This window comes from Rissa tridactyla, chromosome 3, assembly GCF_028500815.1.
Source record: "Rissa tridactyla isolate bRisTri1 chromosome 3, bRisTri1.patW.cur.20221130, whole genome shotgun sequence".
Classification (NCBI taxonomy): domain Eukaryota; kingdom Metazoa; phylum Chordata; class Aves; order Charadriiformes; family Laridae; genus Rissa; species Rissa tridactyla.
The window spans coordinates 110,909,686-110,936,921 of NC_071468.1; the positions used below are offsets into that span (position 1 = coordinate 110,909,686).

General features: G+C 38.3%; 1 protein-coding gene across 5 annotated transcripts in view; it reads right to left on the minus strand.

The window, feature by feature from the left end:
* Positions 1 to 1,741: 1,741 nt before the first annotated feature.
* Positions 1,742 to 27,236, minus strand: part of NOL10 (nucleolar protein 10) — a 58,541-nt gene continuing 33,046 nt past the window's right edge. The window contains exons 14-23 of one of the 5 annotated variants that reach the window (XR_008465542.1): positions 21,357 to 21,483; positions 19,612 to 19,691; positions 19,335 to 19,433; positions 18,591 to 18,680; positions 16,647 to 16,820; positions 15,999 to 16,246; positions 10,582 to 10,684; positions 6,735 to 7,245; positions 2,871 to 2,941; positions 1,742 to 2,244 (exon numbers count right to left, since the gene is read on the minus strand). Coding sequence is in view for 1 of the 5 variants with exons in the window: in XM_054195901.1 (XP_054051876.1) it covers positions 7,126 to 7,245; positions 10,582 to 10,684; positions 15,999 to 16,246; positions 16,647 to 16,820; positions 18,591 to 18,680; positions 19,335 to 19,433; positions 19,612 to 19,691; positions 21,357 to 21,483 (1,041 nt within the window). In the remaining 4 variants the exon portion in view is untranslated. Of the gene's footprint in view, positions 7,246 to 10,581; positions 10,685 to 15,998; positions 16,247 to 16,646; positions 16,821 to 18,590; positions 18,681 to 19,334; positions 19,434 to 19,611; positions 19,692 to 21,356; positions 21,484 to 27,236 lie in introns of all 5 variants that reach the window. The other 4 variants (XR_008465541.1, XR_008465539.1, XR_008465540.1 and 1 more) reach the window with 4 other exon arrangements.

The window sequence follows — 27,236 nt, forward strand, 5'->3', positions numbered from 1 at the left end:
ATGAAGTTCCAATATTACAAAGGTTAAAATACATAAGAAAATCCATTTACAGAAGTGCTGGTAAATGGAATGGACATAATATTAATTATGATGATAAATATGATGATAAATAATTTGAATGCTTTTGAATGTTGAACCTTTTGTGCTATTGTATACAATGTAATGTAATTGTGCATGTATGTAACTGTACACTGGAATTGTACTAACACAGTAGTAAAAGTCTTGAAAAAATTATAAAACACAACAACTCCAGCCAAAACACCCAGACCCTTACTGAAGCAGAGCTAGTACAGGGGTACAGATGCACACAGAGCGGTAGGAATAGAATTTTGGGCGGTTAAAGCAACATTCCCCCCTGCCTATCACTAACGATATGCACAGGAACACGTGCCAGCTCTCCGAATCCCCCCCATGCACTTTGATGTCACAGCTCCCCACATCTCCAAGTTTATACAAATCCTTTCTGCTCAAGATGTGCCTAGACATGACCTCACTACTGTTACCATTAGTGCTCATTCTCAAATCTGTGCTATATCTGTACAAATTTGTACTATAGATCCTGATATTAATAGAAAAACTGGAGCATAAGGATAGGCACTCCACAAGAAATAGCCAGATGTTAAAACAAGAGATAATAAGGAGACAGAGCAGCTTTGGCAGAAACCGCTGTAGGGAAGGGAAGGGTGGTTCCAGGAATTGGGAGTATAAATTTTGATTAGGGCTGGGCTGGTATTTCCCACTTCAACTGCCTAGTTTTCTCTTTAATGAGGAAACGGGATTTTCACTTTTGCCCCACTCAATGAAGAATTAAATGGGAACAAGGGCTTGCCTTCATAGGTAAGCTGACCCAAACGTCACTTGTAAAGCATGACCACACTGGGAACGGTAGTGTTTTAAACTCATACCTGGTCTTGCTGTAAAATTATTGTACTTAAACTCTAATTGAATGTAGCTGTCAAAGGAAATGCAGTACTTATCTCTGCAATTATTTCCTTCAAACAGTAAGAGGAAAATTAGTACTTTCTGAACATGCCGAGGGTTGATCTTCACTCCTTGTACGTGCACCACCGTCTGAAACACTGAGCAAACAAAGATCAGAGGATGAGATCCTGAAAAACACGGTCAGCAACTGACACGCATTTCTGAATTTATACTAGTATGGATGATTTACAGTCATCGCTGTTTTCAGAAATCAGTTTAATTTACCTTGGCTGATGTGTGAGCGTGCAAACTAGTCTGCAGCACAGGATGCCCAGAAGTATTTTGTACAGAAATGCCACTTACTGTAGAAACACAGGGTCACGTGTGATACTATCCATAGAAATTTGCCACTAGGCCCCATGTGGATCAAGGATGTGAGCCAAATTAAAAAACAAAGGAGGAAGGAAGTGATAGTAAAACGCAGTTAACACAAGCAGAGCCATCAGCGAGAGGAACGGGGCAGAAAGAAAATGCCTAAATTATAGGCGGGGGAATGGGTGTGGAAATTAGCAATACCCAGTTTTACAGACAGAATGATTTATAAACCACGTCGCAAGGTTTACAGTTACCCATCGACAGAGCCTTTAAAACGCGGGAATTCTTTTTCCTCCAGTTGTGTAAACTACAAGCTCTGCTAAACCTGATTATTTTCTGCAGGCTGTGCTATAAATTGTTCATTTTGGTAACAGACTAAGACCACTTCTTCACGTTCATCACAAACAGTCAGTTGTTGAGTAAAATCAGCTTTGAAACACAGAGATAACGATCAAGAGCTGAAGTTTATTAATAGATTTATGTGCTTTCATTCGGCTTAAAACCCCATACTTCCCAAGATCAGACAAAATATATTAGCTATGGAGACAAGCCAAAAAAAGTATTTAATCTTTATGAAAGAGATAAAAAGATAAAACTAGTGAGTGATTCAGTTGAAGGACGGGACAAAGGGGGAAAAATGACTCCAGTCAATTAATGCTGCGTGCCTCTTCCTTACGCCCTACAACCATTCATGGAGTCATTGGGCTGGAGAGGTCCTCTAAAGTTCATTAATCCATTCCTCCTCCTCAAGGCAGGCTCCACTCTACCTGTGGGGTTCCTGCAAAACTTTAATCTGACATTGCAAGTCTTTCGGTGGACACTGCAAGTCTTTCGGCGGACACTGCACAACCTCCCCAGGTCAGCTGCTGTACTACTTCGCTGTCCCTTCTGCATCTGGAAGTTGGTCCTTTCTTCCTGGAATTCAAGTCTATTTACTCGTTCTGCCGTCTGGAAGGAGAACACAAATATAAAAGGCAGCCGCAAAGCAAGATGGAGTAATTTGAAAACGTGTTACACCCTCCCTCACAACTCTTCCCGAAGCTGGTAATCTCAAGCTCCGTATATAAATGAACCCCACGAGTATAAAAATGTGTATATATATTTTTCACACACTTGCTATTTATGCAGACGAATGTTTTAAATCATATTTCACTGTTTTGTTCAGAGATTAGGAACCAGCAGTGTGGTAAATTCTTTCATTGTTTTGTATAAACTGATGGATGCTCTCTTTTTCAGACAATTATACCAGTCACAGGAACACAGCATGCTGCTTGGCTTGGTAACAGCATTTTGGAAAGAACATTACACAAATAGTTTTGGTCCAACGTTTGTTCAATGACTAATAGCCCATCTGAAGTAAACTATATTACTTGTGGAGTAAAAAAGTATTGACTCATCAGATCCAGGTCTTTTCTTTATCTCACTAGGATTTCACTCACATTTAACCACTACCTGTAAATTTTTTTATAAGGAGTTTTTAAACTGATTCTCACCACTAAATTCTCATACGTATGAAACAATCAGGGTTTCCACAAGGCTACAGCATCTGATCACTCTTACCTTAGGGTACGAACCTTAAATGTCAAAAAGGACCCCAGCAGCTGCTCAGCTTGTAGGAATGGCAATACTGGATCAATACTGGTTTCTGCAGTATGGAAAATGAAGTACCGTTGAATGCAAAACAGTTGATGTAATCAGGCTGATACCCAAGGAATGCCTGCTTTTGTTGCATTAAGTTAATTGGTTGCAATGATGTTGCATTAATGCGTCAGCTTCTGATGAAACTCGCAAATCTTCCCCCAGATATCTGTTTAAGGACATTAACCTGCTTTATCAAACTCAAGAATCTAAACATGCTTCATGTCGGGTCCCTATGTAGGACTTTAGGGCTCCGCTACCCCTCCCCCACCTTGCCAAGGGTTTGGCTGCCTGTGCTGCAAGCCAGCTCTGGGAACAGTATGGGCGAACAACCGGGGACCAGACTGCTATGAGAAGAGATGTGGGAGAAAGACCTCTGAGCAGCCTTGCTTTGCTTGGGAGCCGCATCACCCTTAGTCCTCACCTGAGCTATGTGTGCCCACGCCTGCCCAAGCGCCTCACGGATCCCGACCTGCTCACTTGACCTTGGACATCTCTCTTTGGTCTGTTGGTTGAACCTCATTGCCGTCACCCTACTCTATCTTGCTTTTAGATAACGCAGGACCCCCAGCCTGCCTTCGCTCATAGGGCTGCCCTCCTGCTGCTCCCCAATACCTCAAAAACAAAGCTTGCAAGGAATCTTCATCCCTATTTCACCGAAAAGCTCTTGGGCTCAAATGCGTGCCAGGTGACTCGGCACAGCCTACCAACTATAGCTCCCCTGCGTTCCAGAGTTCCAGCACTGGACACCCTGAAGAGCCATGCCTCACTGTTAGCAAAATGCAAACATCCAACACTTCTGACCAACGTGAGCAATACCTACAGAACACCACCCTCTTTCAAACATTTAATAGTCAGATCAAGGTTAGGAAATCGACTTTTCTGGGTACTGCTGATTCTAACCACCTGCTGGTTCATGGGAAAAAGTAGCAGGAGAGTAAATATTAGTTCAATTAATTTATGAATTTTAAAATTATATGCTATCTTCCTGCTTTAGAGACATGCTGGGTTTCCCTCTGCCTGTATTAGAATCATATGTCCTTCCTTTGGGAATATGGCTGCAACAGGAAAACACTTCTGGCACTACAGACCTGTTTTTTGGTTAATTCTCTCTGGTCTTTCAAATTCTACACGAGCCACTAGTTATCCAGTAGAGCACGAATTCAGTCATAGCTGAGACAGAGACTGCACAGAGCTTTACTTCTTCTTCACCTTACATGAATGCCCTATTCCACCACGTTCTCAACCAAGCCCAGCGCACAAAGGAATAAACTGGTGAATGATGAAACATCACCAGGGCAGGCGTTCCTGGGCAAAGACAAGCAGACGAATTTACGACGCAGTACAGTCTTCCTCCTTGGAAGGGCACCTCACAACCGGTTGTTACATCTGTCGTTCACCAGTATTAAGATTCTTGAGCCAACTCTAATATTCTCATTAACAAATGCTATCTGCGACCTCCAGTTTTCTAGGATTGTTCTCCAGAATAGCTGGTACCTATTACTCACACTTCTATCCTTAATTAGCCTTATTATAGCAAGATCATATACAGCATATACATACACATAGTAGCTAAAATACAGCATACTTACAGGCAAAGCCTGCAGTGCTTTGAGAACCCCAAACAGTAGGGACAATTGTAGAGCATTTGCTAAACAACATAAGCTACTATAAGTGCATCAAGCCCATCTTCCAGTTCCCACATTGGCTTTTTATAACATGCAAACCACAGTCACAGTCCTATCTTTCCAGGCATCTCACTGGTTATGCCTAGTATATTTAAACACCATTGAAAGTGTATCCCAAATATCCTTTATGTGAAATAAACGGTGTGCTAAGCAAAGTTTACGCGTGCTTTTTCTCTAACAGTATGAAGTATGTTCTTTTAATCATACAGGCTCCAACCTAAATACATGGCCAATATTATCATAACGAGGTACTCTAAGTGCATGAAAAACAAAACATACACTGACCTAAACCAGTGCCAGTCAGGAGAATCTCAAAACAGAAGAAATACAGCTTTTTTTTTTTGAAGCTGAAAGTTAACTGCTTCAAACTCAGTTCACTACTACCCTGCAGATCAACCATCTATTTTTTTTTACTGCTCTTGACAGCCAATAAAATCATTGCTGAAATACAGATGCCTGAAACCACAAATGCACCTCTAGCTCTTGATCAAACATCATGGGATTTAGGCCTACCATGAGAAGGAGCAAAGTCCTCCGAACCCCTGTTCTTACAGAGCCAGTTCTGTCCACCTAATCCCCAATTCTCCCTGTTTCAACCAGAATGGTGGCAAGTTTCCACTGTTAATCTTTCCACGTTCAGGACAGCCATGTACATGAAGTGAACACACTTGAATTGCACAAAGATAATTTCCAAGAGATAAAACAACACTCCGGGGAAGATGCTGCACTAGTACAAACTTTAACTTGTCACTGCACTTGGATTTCAAAGGCTTGAATGTTATCAAAAGACAAGGCTCCAAAAAGGGGGACATACCCTGGAGCAACTGCAACTGCGTTACATTTTCTCAGTGGCTAAGGCAAAGCAATAATGGTACTTCTTGATATACAGCACGGGTGGGACTGACACTGGAATACCAGATAGTTCTGTGTTAAATAGAAAGCAGGAGAAGCTTGTGGGCAATGCAGAAATTTGACTGTTAAGAGGTAAAAAACAGGTATGGAGAGACTCATCCTTTAGTTGGAATGCAACAACAGAAAGGTGATGATTATAATGTATGTTTTAAAATGAAAATACCAGGTGCAAAAGGCATTTTTAAATTAAAGGAAACAATATAATTAAAAACAGAAGCACCAAGGAATTAAAGCAAGTAAAATTAAACCAGGGAGAAGAAAATAAATTTAACCATGTGACTGATTAGTCTACCATCTTAAAAAATAATAATAAAAAGCATCAGGCTGCGAGAAACCAAGGTTTTTACTGAAATAACTGCAAAAATTCTACGGTAAATACTGTCCAGGAGACCTGATCAGATTAATAACCTCTCTGCCTTATAAAGCAAAACACTTAAGAACCTCCAAGTCTCTTAATAAGATTTACAGTGATGGGGAGAGTCACTGATTCTTGTTGGATTCAAAGTTCACAGTTTCTTGGCTTTAGCAAAAAGACAATTTCTAAAGTCCTTTGAAAAGCAATAAACAAAGCGCCTTTAGAATCAAAGGTAAAAATTAATTTATTTGCTTAAATAGTGAACTGCTTATGTAAATGATGGGTTTGCAAGATAAAAAAATCGAGATGTTGTATCCTGGTTAGCAACAAGCATTCTGTTTGGAATCAAAAAGACAACATAGAAAAGAATCAATCGTTTCCTTAACATAGGTTCTAGTTTCTTAAGTTATTTAACTAAATTAACTTTTTGAATAATAGGACTCTACTGTCATGGCCTTAATGTGCTTATTATGTGAACATGTACCACTTGATCTATGTAGAACCACGGCTGGCTTACCAAAACGTATTAAACCTGGTCCTAAGGATTCTGAGTAAGGGCCATACTTACCAAATTTAACTTAGTAAGACTATCCTTCCGAGATTCCCCTTTGTACATCGGTGTGGCAAGAGAAGTTTCCTTATGGAGTGATTTAGAGGAACCTACATCAGGCATTCTCAGTTGCCCTCAGGACAACTGAGCTTCATTTGTAGCTCCTTCTGGCTACTAAGGCAACCCAAGAATAAAAAGCCACAGTCAGTTTTTAAAAAAGACAATCCTTCAAGAACCATGAAAGGAAAATTTGTTGTGCCCTTGTAAAGATAAATTTTTAGACAAAATAACTTACCCTTGATCTTCTATCTAAAGAGTCACAAAGCCTTCAGAAAGCAAAAACCCACAGCTCTTAAGTTAAATAAAAGACAGGCAGCCTTGTTGTATATATAAAATCTTATATAGAAAACATCCAGGGTTACACAAAAACCAGTTGTGCGTGATTTCTGCACAAATCAGTTCACACTGGAGTTTATAACACACCATATTTGTAGTGTCCTTTGGTCAATACTTTACTTTCATAAGCTTTTCAGTAATTAACACAGGGTTTACCAAGTTCTGTTTTTTGTGTTCACCAATGAATCAAAATACAAATACATTGGTACTGTGTCCCAATTTGAAAAAGTCCCTTTTTCAAATGAAAAATGAGATAAAAGAAGTTTCTTAAAAAAATAATATAAAATAAATCAATGAAACGGTCGTCCTCTTCCACGTTTGCTCTTGAGATGACTAGCAGAACGCCGAAGAGTTTTCCTCTCTTGACGATGCTGTTTCTCAGCTTCCTGCTGTTTCTTTTGCTGCTCTGACTGGAATGTTAGAACAAAAACAGACTCAAGCTCTTGTAAACTTACACATCACCTCATTGTTCAAGCATCTATATATCAAGTCAGAATTCTACTAAGGAAATCTGGAAGAGTTACTTTAAATGGTCCCATGCTACCTTGTCTTATACCATACCTGTTGATTCTGGGTACTCCAGGCATTATCATTCTAAGTAATTCACAGCAAACATTTAAGGCAAAGATATCGAAAAACATGAAAAAAGTGAAAAAAAATAATGTATTTCAGATGAAAACCAATGTCTAACAATAGACTGTAAAATTACACTCCGGAAATTATGTTTTAATGCCCTTAAGGTAGAGCACAATTTGAGGATATTTAGTATCTCCTTTGGGTAACTAGTTACGCATACATTTAATATTTGCACAAATGCATTTTAAAAGACAGAAAAATTAGTTAAATTTGCTGAAACGTACAGGTTTTCTACAAAGTGTTCTTACAAGTTCTTGGAAGAGTTTGATATGCTGTATGCAATTCTACAAAGACTTTCCACATGAAAATAATTTAAAATCTCTGCTCCTGTGGCACATGCTCTCTTAATGTTTTTCCTCTTCATCAAGAACATGCTGAAAGGGTTTCATTTACATACCACATAGATGAAATGACTCTTACAGCCATAAACTACTATTTTCTTTGGAAGACTAAGGCTTGTCTTCGAACTAATCATAAATTTGAACTAGCAGACTTGAACTAGCCAAGCTCAGGCAACTGTCCATGCTATAAAAAACTCTAAATATGCTATAATATACTCTAAATAAAATTAGAGCAATTTCAACAGCATCACAGGAACAGTGTGACAGAGTTACTGGTCATGCAACTGTATCCCCACTGCATCTAATCCGTAATCAGCAGCACTTATATGTCAGCCCACCTCTCCCTGAGTTTCCCATTAAAGTACCATTTAAACCTGAGCTAGAGATTTGCACGCATAGAAAATATTTTGGCTGAGGTGAGATATGAACCAATCTACCAAATGTAGCAATAAGTCCATACCAGTATCACGGTAATAAAAGCTAGTGGGCTTTAGACGTCACTGAAATTTATTGACTCCCATTTCCACTGCAAGTAGGGAAAGAAGAAGCCCGCTATGTGAAAATGTAAGTAGTTTCTCTCTGTCTCCAGACTTTGTCTGAAACTGTCTGGAGAAATCTTACTTAATTTAATGTTGACTGTTACCTCTAGTGTACTGAATGATCTTGATTTGCATTTGAAGCTTTGTGGATTTTTTTTAAAAATGTCCTCTATACCTCCCTAGTAGTGTAAGTACTTAGGCATTTTAGAAACCCTGCTGTTTTGTCATAGCTATTTGCTATCATAAAGCACGCTGAAATTGAAAAACAGGATGCCACACTGTAGGAACCATACTAAAAATCCCCTGAAAACTAAAGTGTGAAATATCAATGCCAAACAATTTCCTCACTGGATCTGTCAGTACTTGCTGGCCATTTGGGAGGCTGCCAACATATCACAACTGTAGCAGCAAAGTTCAGTCTCAATTCCACCGATCTATAAGGTCGAGTGATACCAATCCCAGAGAAGCACAATTCTCTCCTCCACTAAATCTTTCTACCTACTCCCAAATACACTTGCACTTTAAGGAAAGGGCGTCACAAAGCAGAAGTTGATGATCAGAGTAACACTAAAATCCCTTTTTCGATCTGCCAACTTCATCTCTTCATCCTCTGAAAAGGAGCGTCAAGACACAGCATACTGCATAGTGTGAGCTCTTCCTAGCTCTCCCTGCTCCATTCCATGTGACTTCAGAATATATACAGGGCATCTGTTTATTTGAGAGAAGACTTGTAAGTCTTATTTTGCTATTCTGTTGACAGGAGGAAAGGTCTCTGTAGATGCGTTATTTCTCTTTTAATTAGACTTCCAAAAATATTTTTAATGCAAACGAGCACAACGTACGTATTTCAATAAAGCAACATCAGTTAACAGTTAGCAGCAACATAATTAAGAAAAATAAATCAAAGTTATAGCATATCTGATAGAATCAAGTAAAATAGCATTCTGAACCACTGCTGTATCTCTCTTCTTCCACCTTACTCCCAAATTTTCACAAAACTGTTAGCAAAAGGCGACCATTTATTGTTCAACACCAATTGCAAGAAACCTTCTGGCTCTGCGCTTTCTAATTTAAGGCTACTATAAAAAAGACCGTGCTTCCAAAGCCCTGCAAAGACCATTTAATTAGCTGCAAGACACTAAACATATCAGTTACAGCAGTTGGTAAAATCCCTGGAATGGTTATCCTACACAGCACTGCAGAGGAATCTGTGACTTATTCCACAGTCACCACATTTTAAATTCCAGCAATACAACAATCAAAAACAGATGAAAAAGAACATCTGCAAACAGACAATAAATGGGTAAAACAAGTAAGGCAGAAATAGTCCAATAAATTTGGTTATTTAGAATTTTTTAAGGCATACTTGATGTGACAATCTTGGCCATTCTTATGACAGCAGTTTACCAGCGAGAACAATATTTGACCACTGGTAAGGAGATATGTACTATAGCAAAGTGGCTTACTGAGGAAAACCAGTTTAACTGAAGTACGTTTTGTCAGCTCAAGTATGAATCAATATGGGTTTTCAGCTTTTATAACGTGTCCTTTCATCAGTTCTAAAGCCATTTTCTAGCAAAAAATCCTTAAGTGTTCTACAGCAGCAGTAGATGCACGCATGCATTTAACTCTGCCCACACTATGAAGTAATCCCGTCTGCAATCTACAAATTTCCTTAGGATGGGAAATCAAAACCCTTTGGGAAAGTTAGATAGGCAGCAGTTAACTACACACTTCAAAAGGAATTTGGCAAGCAGAACAGGACCAGAGCTCATTCTTGCAATCTGTGTTACACAAGTTCAATAAGGTCGTTAGGAGCTCTGTTTTGATCATGCTGAGACCTAGCGATGTGACCAACCAAGAGCAAGCCAGTCACATACAGCATCCTGATTGCATTTGGACCTGCAGACCAAGATCTGACCAGTCCTGGCACTGAAGTCAGGTAAAGTCACAAGCTTCTGATGGTATGTCTGCAAATAAACTATCAAAAGATGGAAGGCAGTATTTTCCACCGGAATATAAGATTTTATGAGCGCTGTCTGAGTTATAAGGGTATAAACACACAGTGTACTACCGGAGGCTTTCATTCTCTTGGCAAGAAGCAGAAGAGTTGGCAGCTTATAAAGAAATGAAGAGGGACATTTGTTTGACGGTTTCAAAGTTCCTGTTCTTTCATGCAAAAACTAAAGTTACTTGTGTATTATCTTAAAAAATTATATATATAGCTCACCTTCTTTAATTTGAATGTTGCCTGTTTGCTGCCTACTGTGGTATCACACACATTGAGCGTGCCAAGTTTTTCTTCAAGCTTTAAACGATCTCCAAGAGTTTTCCTGTGGAGAATAATTAATGTTAGTCCATATTCTTGCCATCTTTTTACTACAATAAAGGCTGATAATGCAGTCAAAACTAATCTCAATTTCTCTGAAAGCCTGAAATGCCATGAGTCTAAAAAATAAACATTCAGTAAACAGAAAAGACAAGTTCAAATCATTCCCTCCAGATACTGCTTTCAGTAGAGAAACACTTTTAAAATTTATGTAAAGTTCATTGTTTTTTCTGCTAAAAAGCAACAGGACTCTAGTTGAGAAAGAAACCACACCCTTCTATTGCTATATTTTTCTACAAAATGTCAGAAAAAGTCAGGAATATTCAGTTGCAGTAATAGATACATTCACAAATAAAAAACCAATAAGGCTGGATATATACAGCCTTCTTGAAATCTTGTAATTTCTGAATTGGAAACACTTTTGAGGGAAAGGAAATAGTCTCGACTACACATCAGAATGAATTCGCCACCAAGCGAACCACTTCACTGACAGAGACAAGCTACTTAGTGCAAACACAAATGACTGCTCGGACACTGCGCCTGTAACGGTCTTAATGCAAACAGTTTTCTAAATTAAAGAACGATGCAAACAAGCGAATGTGTTAAGACAGACAGACCCTGACCCCAGAGAGGAGCTCCAACGTGAGCATTCGCCTTCAAGCGCACGGTACTCATCAGTTAGTTTCTGTGAGCAAGCTGGTGTCAAGCCTCTCCCCTTGGGCACTGAACTCCAGCATTTCTACAGAGCAGGTAGCTGTTGTGGTCAAAACTGACAGTGTTTTCAGCTCTCCCCCCACTGGAAGTTAGCGCCCCTACAAAAGCAAGACACGCCGATGTGCCCCGGCTGCTCCAGGTTGCGAGCTGATATTTAATATCCCCCTTGCTGACTTCAGTAAGCCGGGTTGTAAAGTGGAACAGCCGAGGAGAGGAAATACACCTTGATCCCGCGTAGCCTCCAGCACAGGGATGCGGCAGGCAGGCAGGGACGCTGCTGGCTTCAGCCACCCCCCTACAGGCACCTGTGAGCCCTGGCACGGCTAGTCCTTCCTCTGTAATGTGGGCCCTACGAGTATGGATAGTGCCACCTGAGAATACGACATGTGTGATCAAACTCACTCTGTTTGGAAAACATTCGCCTAACTGTAAATGAAATTAGTTCTGCAATTTGAGATGCTGCTGTTAGTGTCTTATTAGATCGCTCTGAAGAAGGCTAAGAGACGTTTTTTTTGTACAGGTTTTAAAGTGGAAAATAAGTCATCATAAAAATACAGGTGATTAGCAGCCACCACCGTCAATGGCATTTCTATGGACAAAGGGCTCGTGGATTGTGGCCTACGTACCAAGTCTCTGAAGTCCGCTGAATTTTGGTTAATGAGCCATTTTATGTAACAAAGACTTTTCAGATTAGCAATTGAAAATTACTGTCAAGAATTACTTTATTTCTCATGACTAGGTACTTTGATTGTATTTTTTTTCTTCCCTGTAGTATATTTTTCAGTGAGTACATGTAAAAACTTGTTCCATCTGTGCGAATCGGGAAGACAAGCTAAGCCTTAGAGCTAACTATGGCAGAAGATCAGTCACCGACATTGTGGTGGGATTTCTACATTCAAGTGAAGTCCCATTTTTTCTCCCCTTTGAAAGCAAACTGGAGAAATATGGCTACTACCCAGCAATTATTTAGCATGACTGCCTAGATACTGCTTCAGTCAGGAGAAAAATTAAAATGAGGAGATACTAGCAAAATGCTGTGGGCTTGCCATTTTACTGAATAATTGCAGGTACGGCTGTTATTTATCTGAAAATGCACACACCTCAAATGATAGTGAATTGCAAGCACTGATACACAAACACAACAGCTGGGTTGTTTGGGTTTGGTTTTGTTTTGTTTTTTTAAATCATCCTCAACAAATTGATTCAAGGGATACACTAACAGTGTTATTAAAAGCAACTTCCCCTGCCCTACAGTAAAAAACAAACAAACAAAAAATTGCCTAGGCACTTCTTTTTTTGGGGTTATAAAGTTTTTCAGGACTTTTCCTGCTGTTTTACTTTAGCGATACCTAAGAATGTCAACGGTGCTTTTGTTGGCTTTTGTCAACTTTCTTGGCCATCTCTGAAGATATGACCACTGTACTTTTTAATTTTGCCATGCTCTAACTTCAATAACAAACCTTTTAAAGGGACATCAAGAAAATCGAAAGAGCTTTTAGCACACATCATGATAAAAACCCTTTCCCTTTATGGGTCCTTTTAATACTATGTAAGGAACTTATGCAGTAAGTAAACAAAGCAAAGTTCTGCATCTTTGCTAATATGTTCAGCAGGCTTTCACGTGTAAGCATAAGAGTGCAAAAGGGGAAAATCAAATGCAGACTGATTTGAGACAAGGTGGTTTTTTACAACCAGGAGTAAATTTTGCAGCTTTCCTGCACAAAGAAATGCGTAGACTGTTGGTCTATGAAGAAATGTACAGTACGCACCACTGCTTTAGAAGTTGGGCTTGGAGCCGAGCTGAGTCAGGAACATGTCAAAAGAAACACCCAGTTTTATATAAGCCATAAACTGTTTCCTCAGGTAGAACATTATACGATTAGAGAAAAAAAAAGAACACCTAACCATTAAATGCATAGTGAAGGTATTAAGGTACTTAATTATATTGGTCACAGACCATCATTCCATAACTTGGATAAATCAAATCAAAGACAAACATGCCAGCCTCACCGGATTGTACATGCCACTACAGTCTTTCCAATTTTCAGTACACTACTTGAATTAATTATTTTCATGCTGACTACTTATCACTGAATAAAGCCAGCAGAAGACATATTTAGGTATTTTCTTCATGAAATTCTATTATGTAAAAATGCTTATTAACCAAACAACTTAGCTCACAACACAGACTAAGTCATTATGATTACAGAATCATATCAGCTATACGTTATAAGAAATGGATACCAGCTGTTAATTTTTAAATTTCCTTTAAGAATTAGAGGGATATCAAACTCCACACTCGGAACAATACCTGGATAAGCACAAATTGGATCACTGAGTATAGAGCTAATTGCTTGGCCAAAAATAAAAATGGAAAGACAAGTCAATGAAGCAATTCAGAAAGTCACAAAGGATGTAATGCTGTCACATCCATTTTTTTGTCATCCTATTCTAGCCTCAATTTTTTCTCCTCTTCTTTTTGTTTTTTAAACATTTTACATTACGTCTCATCTGTGCATTTACCACATAGAGGGTAACTAACCCAAGCCAGCCTAATTATGCACCACACCTTGCAAAATATTCTGCAGAGAATTAGCAGTGAATCTTAAGACAGATTCTCTCTGCCCTAAAAGTAGTCATTTAGAAGTCGTTCCGTGGTTTATATCATCACTGATATTCCTCCATCCACTGGACAGATCTGTGGTATTTGGTTTCAGTTTTCCTGAACCGAAGCAATAATTTTTCTCCCTCTGTAAACCAGACGAAAGAATTTATTTTGTCCTGCGTCACACTATTTTAGTTTTTTCTAAATGTTTCTCTTCCTTACACCTGTCCGGCCTTATTTACTTAACTTTCAGTATCCCTGTTCACATTTAAGCCTTCAATGTTTTGAATGAAATAAAATCTTAATACTTCAAATTGAGTGTCCTTGAGAATTTCCTTTAGAAGTCCGCAGCTGAATTTGCATAAAAGAACAGTACGTGAGTAGGCTGCAGCCGTGCTGCCTTTTAGGGAAGTATTTCAATGGCAATGAGAATACAGTGCCATTTGACCACTCTCTCAGGGCCCTTTTCAAATCACTTGCTAACATGACGATAAATCCAAGTACAATGTAAAAAATATCCTTAACCTACAATGCTCTGTCAGAATGTCCAGAATGGATTTTCTCCTGGACAATGAAAAAAAAAAAAACCTGACAGAAGTAAAAATTTGCTTCACCTTCTGGAAGAAAGAAAGAAAAATAATCAGAAGAAAGTTGATGGAGAAATCTAAGAATCTTAAGAGTCCAAAATGAGTGGGTATATTCAATATAAAGAACAAAGAAAAATCCCTGTGTGTAAACACTTGCTGATAAAAAATAGCTAAGGAAAACATGGGAAGCGGTTCTGCAGAACTGCTGCAGAACAAATCCCGATTTATAAAACCCACTATGTCTAGTTAAAGAGGTCTTGCAGGCACAGCATGGAAATCATAGACTACTAGACTACTGTAGAAACACTGGCTCAGTAGGAGTTGAAGACCATTTTACATGATAAATTCCAGTTAAAAACTTGCACATTAAAGGGACAGGCTGAATTTTTATCAAATGTTTCTTTCACATGCCTCCACCAAACTTTCATCATGAAACAACTAGGTTGTAGAGTCAGTCATTAGTGACATAGAGAAACAGTCCCATTATATGTATTATTCACTTTCTTTTCTCTGACTGTATCATTTCATTCTAAGTAAAAACATAATGGCTATTACAAGATCCATCTAGCCCAGCAACTTGTTTCCAACATTAGTCAAAATTCTGCTCTGCAACCAGTGTGCTGCAAGAACTTTGAAGCTATTGTCTTTCAAGGTTTTAATATTAGTGTCTGCGCTCCAAATAATAAAAGAGTATTAAAGCTCATCTTCTGAAGAGCTCAACTCACCTCTGGAAAAAATAATATCAATGAGATTTGCAGGTATTAAGCACCTCAAAGCCAAAGCTTTGGTTTGACGTGCTCTTTACACAGTACCCAATTACCTGATCATCAATTTAAGAAAATCCACATTTTAAAAAAAGTCTGAATGTTTGTATTGCAAAAAGAAAAACAGAGATAGTGAGACCTGCCAAAGTAAGGATAGCATAGTTTTCTTAAAGTTTCTAGATGCCATAAAAATACCCAGATAGAACAATTTTTGTTTACCACCTTGATCCTACCTCCAAAATACTGACTATGCAGTATTCTATATCCTTTTAGAGGGTCAGATGAAAAACATCCAGACTGTAAACCTCAAACTGACGCCAGTGGAGAAATATAACCACTCTTATAGACACCAGTGTTGTTAATTGTGAGAGCAACAGTTCACCAACACTGAGTAATGGATCCCCAAATTGCACTCAGAATATTAATATCTCATTTGTGTTGTCTCTCTGCCATACTTTAAACATTGTATTTGTTCAACTACAAAACAAAGCCTTCAACAACTATGTCACTTTAAGTTATATTCCTGAGTCGCCAGATGTGGCTTTACTAGTAAGTGCTTCCAAGCCAAAATGCCACTGGCCTGCATTGTAAGAGAAATACTTGAGAATCGTCCACCCCCAGCTATTAAAATAGGAACATTAGTCTTACTTCATTAATTTTTGTTTTTTGGCAGAGTCTTTGAAGCTTCTGAATTCCTCTCCTTCTTTAATCTCAAAAAACTGAGGTTTCAGTGATGTTTGCTGATCCTCCTTGAACCTTTCCTGCCGCTTTACTTTTTCCTCTTGGCGTAGAAGCTTGCGCTGTTTCCTGACCTCTTCAACCCAGCCTTTTTCATCATCTGAACTCTCAGAACTTTCTGCATCGCTTGCTTTTCCTTCTGGTTCTTCCTCCTCTTCCTGAAGACGAAAATAGTATAAAAATAAGAAATCATCCACTAATTTGCTTTTCAAACTATTCCTGCAATTACAGTATGTGACAGCTTTTACACAATACAGTTGAAGAGAACTGAAATTTCAACAAAAGCAGTAGCAGCAAATGAAGCAGAAGATGTATTATAAAATTGTTTCCACCTACATATTTTATGTTTTTCAAAGCTATATTCATGTAGACGCAATATAGTTCATATATAAAAACTAGGATAACATCACGCATCAAATTTAATTACTCTAGTTAATAAGACGTTCTTGCATTGCCCCCATCTTTCCTTCTTTCTAGGGTGAAAATTCTGAATGCTTGAAACAAAGGAAAAAACCCAAACCTATGGGTTTTTCTTAATCCAAGTGCAAAATATTTTACCTGTTCTTGTGCTTCCAGTTCCTCTAAGAGCTTTAGTTTCCTCTTTCTTTTCTCACTTATTTTAGAAACAAGTGGGTTAAGCAGCCTAAATTCTTCACTCTGCTCATCCACCTGGAAATCTGGATTCTCAAACATGACCTTAAAACGATCATCTTTGAGAAGGCTAGGCAGATTCTGGAAAAGAAGCAAAGCATGAGAGAGTTATAAAATTCTGAAACAGACATGAGTAAAATAAGTAACAACTTTTTAATTAAACAAAACTCAAAACCGGTATGTGAAACGCCAGTTGCTTTATCCTTCCAGGTCATGTAAAATCAAGATTTATGTTTACTAAATTTTATTACTTTCACAAAGATCAAATAAATATCACTCTAAGGTACCTGTAAGCAAGACAGGACTTTTTATGCACGCTATGGGCACCTTAAATACACAGTTACTAGTATTTTTGAATTAATGCCTCTCATACATTCTGCCAGCTAGTCTGGAAACGTGTTGATATCTATTGGCTAATCAGCAGTACCTCCAAGGCAAATACCCTGTCTGACAGGGATGATTCTACAACATGTACAACAAGTTATCAGGGTAAACACGTCTTTATGCAATGCTACTACTGTTTTACTGTAAATACATAAGTGTTTCTATACATCTTATAACACTTTTTCTTCACTGCCCACACATACAGAATGGAAAAGACAGTTTCATTCATGTTAAAGTAAAATGATCTCAGTGTAAATTATGCTACTGTTGAATTAGGAACAGTTCAAGCTACAGTTTCAGCTTAGGTGAATACCTGTTGTCATACTTTTAAAATTCATGAATACATAGCTTTTTATTATAAAAAGCTGATCTTTCAACATTGCCAAACTTATACCAGCACATTCATCCCACCCCAGTATTAAATTTCCATTGTTACCTATGAAGTGGGGAAAAAAAAATAAATACAGAAAACAATAAGTGTAAAATTCAAGCACAGAAACTGTTACAAATATGCGACTTGCAGTCACACACCAAAAAAATTAAATCCCAAAGCCAAAAATAAATTGCTTTTCATAAGACTCTAATGTCATTTCAGGAAAATAACCAGAACATGTATTTTTATGTATACTCTTTCTAGTCCACTTCATAACGCAACCTGTATGTACTCCTAGACAAATCAGCCCTCATTTATTGAGCTATTATTTCCATCGTAACACTGGCTTCGCCAGGCTGCATTTAAGGTTTTGCCACCACCTACTTTTTCAGTAGTTCATTCTTCCTTTTAACTGCAACACACGGGATTTCATTAGATGCCACACGAAGCTAATGCCTGCCTTCCATGAATTCTATAGTCCTCTTGAGAATGAGCACCTATGAAGTGCTACCTATAGAAAGACTCCCTCTCACCAGCTACTAAACATTAACTCATTTTTTCCCCTTAGACTCCGCTTAGGATAAAAATGGATTATTTTCGACATCCGGAAGAATTCCTGTTGCATAAGAGCAAACCATTTTGGCTATTTTACAAAATGTAGTTAACTGTGTACACAAAGAAAGGCAATTCTGTCTTCAGTTTTACAGAAAACACCTATCTTGTGGTGGTCGCCACCAAAATACCAACAAATGCAAACAATAGGTCTCTCTAGAACAACTTTGGTATTGACTCTGCATTTAGCTAACTTCTGGAGTCCTACAAAGTCCGTATCACTTTCACAGTGAGTATGTCATCATTTTAAGGTCTAAGATACTACATGGCCTTTTTGGTGCTGCGGCTACAGCAAAGTTCACCTTAAAGCCACTTATTAGTTATTTATGAGAAACAGAAACAATGGAATTTTTAATCTGTTTGTCCAGATAACACACACAAATAAAAAAGAAAACAAAATCCAACAACAACAAAAAAATAATACTTCAAGCATTACTATTTCTGCGTTCCCAGTTAGAAAAGTCTCCAAAACAAAAGCTCACCTTCTGTTTCCTTTTTCTAGTAACCTGTTGCTCTTCTCCTTCTTCTTCAATCAGTTTGAGTGCAAGCTCTTTATTGACTTTCGGAAGTTTCTAAAGAGAGGAAAGCAATTAATCAGTAAATTACGCTTTTGCACATGCAAAAATTGACATGCTTTACATTCATAGATGCGGTGAAGAGAGAACTCTTATTCATTCTTGTAACTTTTGCTGAAAAGCTCCTTGTATGGTTCCAAATATTTCTAGGTACTAGTAAAGCTAAAGCACTTGGAGAAAATTTAAGCAGAACTTTTGTATCGTTTCTTCCTTGCAATACATCAGCTTTAGTACTTTAAAAGCAATTATTTTTCCTTGTATGTTGAGAAAATTCAATCTAGAAAGCTACTTATTATAAACACAATACTATTTTTATACATCTCTCTCCAGAGTATTACGTTTTAATGGCTTAAGTCATTTAGTTTGATGACAAAAGTAGAAACTGCAAGTTTTACCAGTGGGTTACCCATTCAGGTGGCAAATGTAATAAGAGCTGCTCGTTTACAGTTTGGTATCAGTCCTTCTCATCTGTGGTAATCACACGCAGGGGAATTTTACGGTTCCATTCAAAAAGTTCTATAAATTACTTTGTGTCTCTGATGATAAACAGAATCAAATCCTAAGTCATTACATCTCTGAGATACACTTAAGAATATATTACTCTCTATGAATAGTTTTCCCAGAAGTATACTCATTGTTTACAGCATTTACCTTTATTTGAACTCTCTGTGCACGTGTTTCTTCTATCTTCTGCCTTATTTTCTCTCTTCTGTATTCTTCGTAGGCAAAGGGGTTGGCCATCATTTTTGCCTTTGAACAAGCAGGAGGAAGTAAAAGGAAAACAACATCAATACAGGACGCAGTCCATATTTTGGAGGAAAAAAAAACAACCCCAAAACACAAAAAAAACAGACAAAAAGCCAACAAAAGCCCAACACGCATAGTTTATTGTTAAGAATAAAAATTGATGAGGGTCGGTGTCATTTACCTTATGATAAAGTCTTATGTCCATGAAAAAGCCATGCATATATGCTCTGAGCAATGACGATCCAATGAGATGAGCAAGGCCTGGGAAAAAAGTTACAGAGGATTTCAAAGAGCTTTCATATATGAAGAACTCCTATTCCAAGCTAGCCACTTCACTTACCCGATTCAAGACAAACAAGCACTGCCAACGCATCAATCTAACAGTCACATCCATTACATCAAGACTAAGTAAAACCGCAAAAAAAAAAAAAAAAACAAACCAGTTTGGCCAGCAAGAAATTTGAGCTGCTTCAGAGCAACAAAATCCATTTTTCTTGTCATAATACATGTTACTGTGCACTTTTTAAAAATGCCCACAAGCACTATGCTCCATAAAAGTTTACTAAGAAAAATTCAAGAGGATTTTTTTTTAAACTCCATAGATGTTTGACAGTCACTTTTTTAGTGTGGTATAGAGATGTTTTTAATTAAAGAGTTTTGCCTTGGGTCACTGTCTTTGAAGAATCAACATGTTGAAAAAAAATACAGTACCACATCAGGTCATAAAACTGTCACCCTAGGCCCTAACCTAAGTAAGAATGAAAATACTTAAGAGTTCTCCGATTTTCCTTCCATGTATCTTCACAAATTCCAAGACTGAGAAGATGAAAAGCTTTTTATAGAAAAATATCCTCTACAGACCCCAAATCTTTAGAAATTAAGAATTAACAAACTTCTTCTAGAACTAAATGGCAAAAAAAAGTGAGAAACCACTGTGCATCTCAGAAAGCAGAGTTGTGTCTCAAAATTTTTTTAACTGTTTCCAGGAAACAGTCTTCCTGTGTATTCCAAAATGAGAGTACTCCAGCTAGTAATACAAAGAAACCCTGATGAATGAAATACAAAATAACCCCTAAACTGGTTCTTCATTTAAAAACTTGCATTTATGGGGAAATTAAGTTGACTAAGTTCTAGTGAATTTAAAGTAGAATAACTATTCCCAGTCAAATCTCTGTGTAGATAATACCACATTGGCTTACATCCCCTTACAACCGGGACAGGGCTCTGCAGGATACATTCAGACCGTCTAGAACTAGAACACTGAAGATGCAGGTGCTTTGGATGACCTCCTCCTTGTATGGCCTCCTGCCAGGCCAAACCCAACTCCCATATTCAGAAGTAAATTAATTAAATTAAACTGGAGCAAAACATTGCAATCAAAACACGTAACAGACAGAAAAAGGACTAACTACCTTGGGAGAAGCATGATTACCTTCTCTGCTATATAATTTTCAGCATTCCAATTCCTTGAAACTGTGTTTCTATTAGCCCTAGAATGATTTGTATTCTCTGGAAATTACGACATTCAAACAGGGTAGCCTTTGGCAGATTTTGCTGTAAGTTCCGACATACTATTTGAGCACCTCAAAAATATTTTGAAAACTAAACCAACTTCTCTTCCTATGTCTTCCATTTAGCGTCTGAAAGCACACATGAGATTCCTAGACATATTAAATCAGCAAATATCAATCATCTTCTTGGGATAAAAATCCAAGAAACACAAATATCTCGTGTTGCACAGGTTGGGAACCAAAGAACATAAAGCCATCAGTCTGGTATATTAATAACCAAGACGACTGGAGTAAACTACTGCCAGTGAATTTCTATCAGTCCTCATATGTTACATCGGAATTACAAAACTTACACGTGTAAATGATCAAAAACTGAACAAAGAAGTTAGCTAAAGAGGATATTTAGCTGTTTTACCTAAATTTTCAAGGTCTTGTCTGGTAACGAATTTGTAATCATCATAAACTGTGGTCTCTGGATTCTCTTCCAGTTCTTCAGTCAAGTTGTCCAAGAAGGAACACCATTTTGGGGCAGGTCCTAAAACCTGTGGACATTATAGAAAGTTATAACATTATATATTCTTACAAAAAAACCCTACAGTTAGGCTCTTAGCTACTGTGCCATAATGGAATAACAAATTAATCCTTCTGAGATCAAACAGACTTTAAGAGCAACAGCAATTACAAAGCACAATTAAACCTGTTGCTTGCCTTACCAATAAGGAGTACTATAGATTTTGTAAGCGTTATTTTAATTTACGTCATTTATTTGAGACCAACAACCTAGAGCTTTCCAGTTTAACTGTTTCAAGTGGTCCCAGTCTGATTGATTTATTAAAAGCAGAGAGCCAAACATTATTGATTAAATTATGAACCAATGGCACCAGACAGCAACTAATCTCTACAGCACTGCTGCATCCTGAACTCATTGGGCTCACTATGCAATCATGTTAAATCCTATTCTGCCCTATTTATTTTAATTAAAACACCACAGGTATATTTCATGTATTTTTATTCAAGGATAAACCCAGACTGTATAAACAGATAAAGGGGAATACTAAAAAACTTGCATATTTCCACCATGAGGCAAAGGATTTATTTGAACAATATTATGTTGCACTATCAATGTACTTTTCCATATAAACTTCCTCCAATTTCCCAAGTTAACAATTAGCTCTCTTCGCTTTTCCCTCCCGCTGTTCTGATTGAAATTCCTCTCTACCCTGATGCACGCAGCCATACTCAACTGTTCCAATGCTGTTAATTTAGTAGGTGAGCTAGCTGAATGGAAAAATCCAACGCTACATTTTTCTCTCCAGAGCAAATCAGCTGACATTTGAGAACGTAAAGTGGCCAGTTAACTCCTAGAGTGGGACTTCTGATGAGGCTTCTGATTTGTTTGCTAAAAATGTATGCTAAAACCTCCGACGTCAACATGACCGTAGGAATGTTTGTGATTCAACAACATTTAAGATCCTATTTGATTATGGAAACAAGTAGAAGTCATTTTATATACAGAAAATACACATAGTTTGTTTTAACATGATAGTGTGGTAATAGTATGAGATAATGCTGTTTATTTAAAAGTGTGTTACTACTCATTCAGAAGTCCTCTTTTGCAGACAACTAGATACGAAACATTGTAGAATTGTATCCTAGACCATAATATTCTACTAATATTCTAGTCCCTAACACTCCAAACAATAATATTGTATTCTAGACCACAATTGTCTCTGTATCAAGTATGATCTACCTTTGTAAGACTCCAGCCCTAGCTGAGAACCGTAACATGCCAAATGAAAAATTTAACTTTTTTTACTGTGCTGCATATTTTATTCCATTTAGTAAGAGCTTCCAAGGAAAAGACCTAACATGTCATTAACAGGAAAGACTCTACCTACTTAATGAATTAACCAAACTCCTATGCCTGATCCAGTAAGACTCAGCTTAAACACCATATAACACTCAGACTGATTTCCTGCCAACATTTAAGAAGCTGTTGTGTCCATCTTGTCTTCATCCGGATTTTACTCTTTTCAGTTGTTTCCCCCAAACCCATTTCTTCAAATCTAAACACCAAACTTTAATATTAATAAGAAAGCGGTCTAGATATATTAAACTGGTTCTCATGCCATTCAAGCAATCCATTATCTCTGCTTCATTACCATCAAAGCATGACTGAGGTGGAGGAATATTCTCTAAAGTTTATCTATAGTTTTGTTTTGGATTAAACCGTCTGTCATTCTTACACAATCCAAGTTGCTTACTAACTAAAATTTCATTACAAGAGAAGTTTTGTTAAGTACAAGTTTCTCTGCTGAAGATTATTAGAAATGAGATTAGAGAATCCTTGACTCGCGTCCATTTCTATTAAATAAAAAGTTCCCCTTCGTTCCATCTTGCTGACTCATCATGTAAAGATCTCTATCACTTCAATAAACCTTTTTCACCACTTCCATGCCTGCGACACTACCTGCTCAAGCCTTACAAAGTGCACGTTACTCATTTTGAACTCAGGCCACTCCAGCCACTTACGGTAATCCCCCAATGGGATCTTGAACGAATAACCAATGCAGAAGTCTCACAAATGAGGAAAAACAGTTTATTTGCTCTTTAGCTGTGGCTCCACTCACTGTTACAAGTATCCCTGTGCTCAAACCCTGATATTGAGAGTAAAACCTTTCATGGCGCGTGATCTGTGACATGAAACACACAAAGCCAAAAGACCTGATTATTCATTATCATCTGTGAAGCGAGTTGGACGATCAGATCATAGAAAACAAGGGAGGGGAAATGAGATAATTAACGGAAAAAAGCAGTGGCAGAATACCAGGAAAAAATAGAAAGTCCAACCATTATTCAAATTTCACATGTAATCTGACAAAAAGGAAAACCCTACAGAGATGTCTGCGTATGTTTTATTGCCTATTTCCCTCCCTTCCACCCTCATGAAACCACTTGCCTACCTATTCTAGGTCACTTCAGGAGCTTTGCTTTGTATGCTAAAATGGAACATATTTTAAATCTTAGGAAGAAATTTAAAAATAGAGAAGGCAAACTATACCAGCCACAATCACAAAAACATAAACTGGAAGTGGCCTTCTCTTGCAATAGGGATTCTTCACAGAATTTAATTGCCACTGCAGACTTTAATGCTCTGTTATCCACTATCAACCAACAGACTTGGCAGGATGGTGCCGAGAGCACTCTGAAACGGCCGGCTCTGCCACTCCTGTGCCCAAGTACAAATGCAATCGTTCAGAGGGCTGGTCTGCGCTGGGCCACCAAGGATGAAACCTGTCTGTCCTCCCCATTCACGGATCTCCATACAGTGGGCATGCAGCGGAACAGTGGGAACACCTCAGAGCTCGTGCCACCACCGCAGCCTGGTGTCCAGTCCGTGCCAAACCCAGCAAAGCAGCCACGAAGCTGTGGAGTTCGGGGAGCCTAATTAATACACTTGTCAATTAGATTGGGAACGTACAATTCTGCCATACTGAAGGGAGAAAAAAATGCACGGGAATTCACAGCAAGGTAATCGCACGCAACTAAACTGACAGATCTCATTTTTATGGTATTCATACAATACCACATTCATATATATTGCTTCTCTGCAAGTTTTAGAAAAGCTGCACACAGCTAATGGGAAAACCATTACTAAATGAGTGCACATCTACACTCAGCTTTTACTCTAAGATAGGAAAACCAGGTATCATCACCAACAGTGATGGAACCAATATTTTTGCTATTTTCATTATTATTCCATTTTCAGGAGGATAACCACTTCTTGAGACAATTTCTGACAATTGCTGGTGAAAGAAGATTGCCTTTGAAAATACTTTTGCCCATCAACAGAGAAGCCTCCCCTGCAGGCTAGGGGAGCTGCTCCCTGCTCCCCTCCTTAACCAACTGGGAATAGCACCCAGGAGGAGACCAAAACACGGTTATCCCACGGCGTGTCCCACCACCGCGCTGCAAGGCAGAGTGGCGGCTGGGTCACGCTGGGCAGGGGACAAGGAGAGCAGCCCTCTCCTCCCCACAGGTGAGCCACGCGGCCGGACTTACTATGGGGGGCTGCCATACACGGGTAACGCAGACATCTCACCACTGCCTTCCGTGTCATATACCAAGCCACAAGAAGCAAAGATGTGGACTTTATAATTATTAGCATCATGCCATCCAATGGAATTTTTTTTTCAGACACATTAGAATCTTCTTTATAAAAAGTTTAGACACAGAAAACACAAAACATCATGAGTAATCTGGCATGTAACTGAGTGGAGATGACAAGTGTAAAGCCAAACTGTTCAAGTAAAGGGAGAGAAAAATGTTGCCAGAAAAATATTTGTAAAAATTGTAAAATAACTTCAAGAAACACACTTCTTTGTATTCTATTTTACAAGATGTTTAACTTAGTAATTTTGTAGCACCACAAATCTTACGTGGGACAGCTCTGCAATGTCCCGTTCTTACGGCCATGCCTAATTCCTGAGCACTTGTGTCGAAAATATCACCCTGTCATCAGTCTGTAATTCCCCTAAAATTAATGAACCCTAGAACAGAGCAGGTATTATTCCCAACCCACAACAGATGTTCCTTATCTCCAATCTGGAACACCAGACAGCACTTGTACACTTTTAAATGCCACTCAACAATCTGGCAGCCAGCTCCGCAGAGCCCTTAGAGCCCCAGAAAAACTGGGTCTAATCCTAACTAGTATTAAACATGCTCAACAACTTAAAAGAAGCAAGGATGAGCGGCAGCTTCCAGAGTCAGATGTCACGAGATTTAAGTTAGACGGCTTTGAATGCACATACAGACGAGTATTGTTAAGTATCTGTCTGAAGGTTTCAGGGACCAATTCTACACGAGTGAACTGAACAGTTGCTCTTTCCTTGTCAAGGAGTCAAAACAGGTTCCAAAATCTATTTTTCAAGATGTTAAATAGCAAGTCCCTGGAAGATTTCATACAAGGCAGTGATAAACTCTTTGGCTGTAAATAAGATGTCAAAATATATTAAGACTCAACCGCAGCAGAAACTCCTCCCAACCTTCACTGATGTATTTTAGCAATCAGAAATAAGCAAAATGTTCACAGACAGCATAAATCAGACTTGAAAATAATTAACTAGAATTTGCAAAGTTTACACTGACTGAATTCCCTCTAGAAGACTAACTTAGTGTATGTGGATATCATTCAACAAAACACTTCCAGAGGCTTTGGAAAGCAGAAGTGTTAGCTGCCACAGCTGTAAAAAACAGCAACGCACAGTTTCACCAAAACTTCAGAGTTTCATGAAAATTAACACTGTAATGCTGTATCATGTCATACCACAATAAGATAGTTAATAACAGACAAGTATGAAAATACATCATATCACTGCTCAAAAATCTTCAAATTATTTATTGTCATACCTTCTATGGATTTTAAATTAGGCTGTAAGACCTTTACCAGGTAGCAAAACCCGTACTAGTTTATTCAAATAGTATGGCAGTGAATAATTTATGTTAATTACAACAAAAATAGCATATTTTTAAGGCCTTTGACAGAGCCCTGGGTACAGTGTATTGTGTAAAATTACTAAGATAAGAATTTTAATAACTGCAAGGCAAGACAGGAACTTACTAACGAGAAACAGTTTATGATGAAAGGGGTGCTACTGCCCAGAGAGCAGGTTACAAGTAAAGCTCCAGGGGCTATCCTATTAAATATTTTCAGTAATGACTGCCACATATAGTAGGAAAATGCCAATAAAATCTGCTGGTGGCAAAGTGTCACTCAAGAAGGGTCAAAACCTCTCGGGGGGGGGAAAAAAGCTACCTTGAAAACTAAGATGCTGGAAATTGGATGAACTATGGAATCACAGAATCATTTAGGTTGGAAAAGACCTTTAAGATCATTGAGTCCAACCGTTAACCTAACACTGCCAAGTCCACCACTAAACCATGTCCCTCAGCACCACGTCTACATGTCTTTTAAATGCCTCCAGGGATGGTGCCTCAAGCACTTCCCTGGGCAGCCTGTTCCAATGCTTGACAACCCTTTCAGTGAAGAAATTTTTCCTAATATCCAATCTAAACCTCCCCATACATAGCCAAATCACTATCAGCTGTAAAGAACAGAATAGGAAAAAATGATACCAACTGATCACAAGACAGTAAAATAGTCATATAAAATCATTGTACTCGTATAGGATAGGAATAATGACTCAGCCGAGGCATCTCGTACAACTCCAGGCAATAATGTTCAGGATATGTGAATGCAAACTGTAGCAAGTACAGCGAAAGGCTGCTAGGA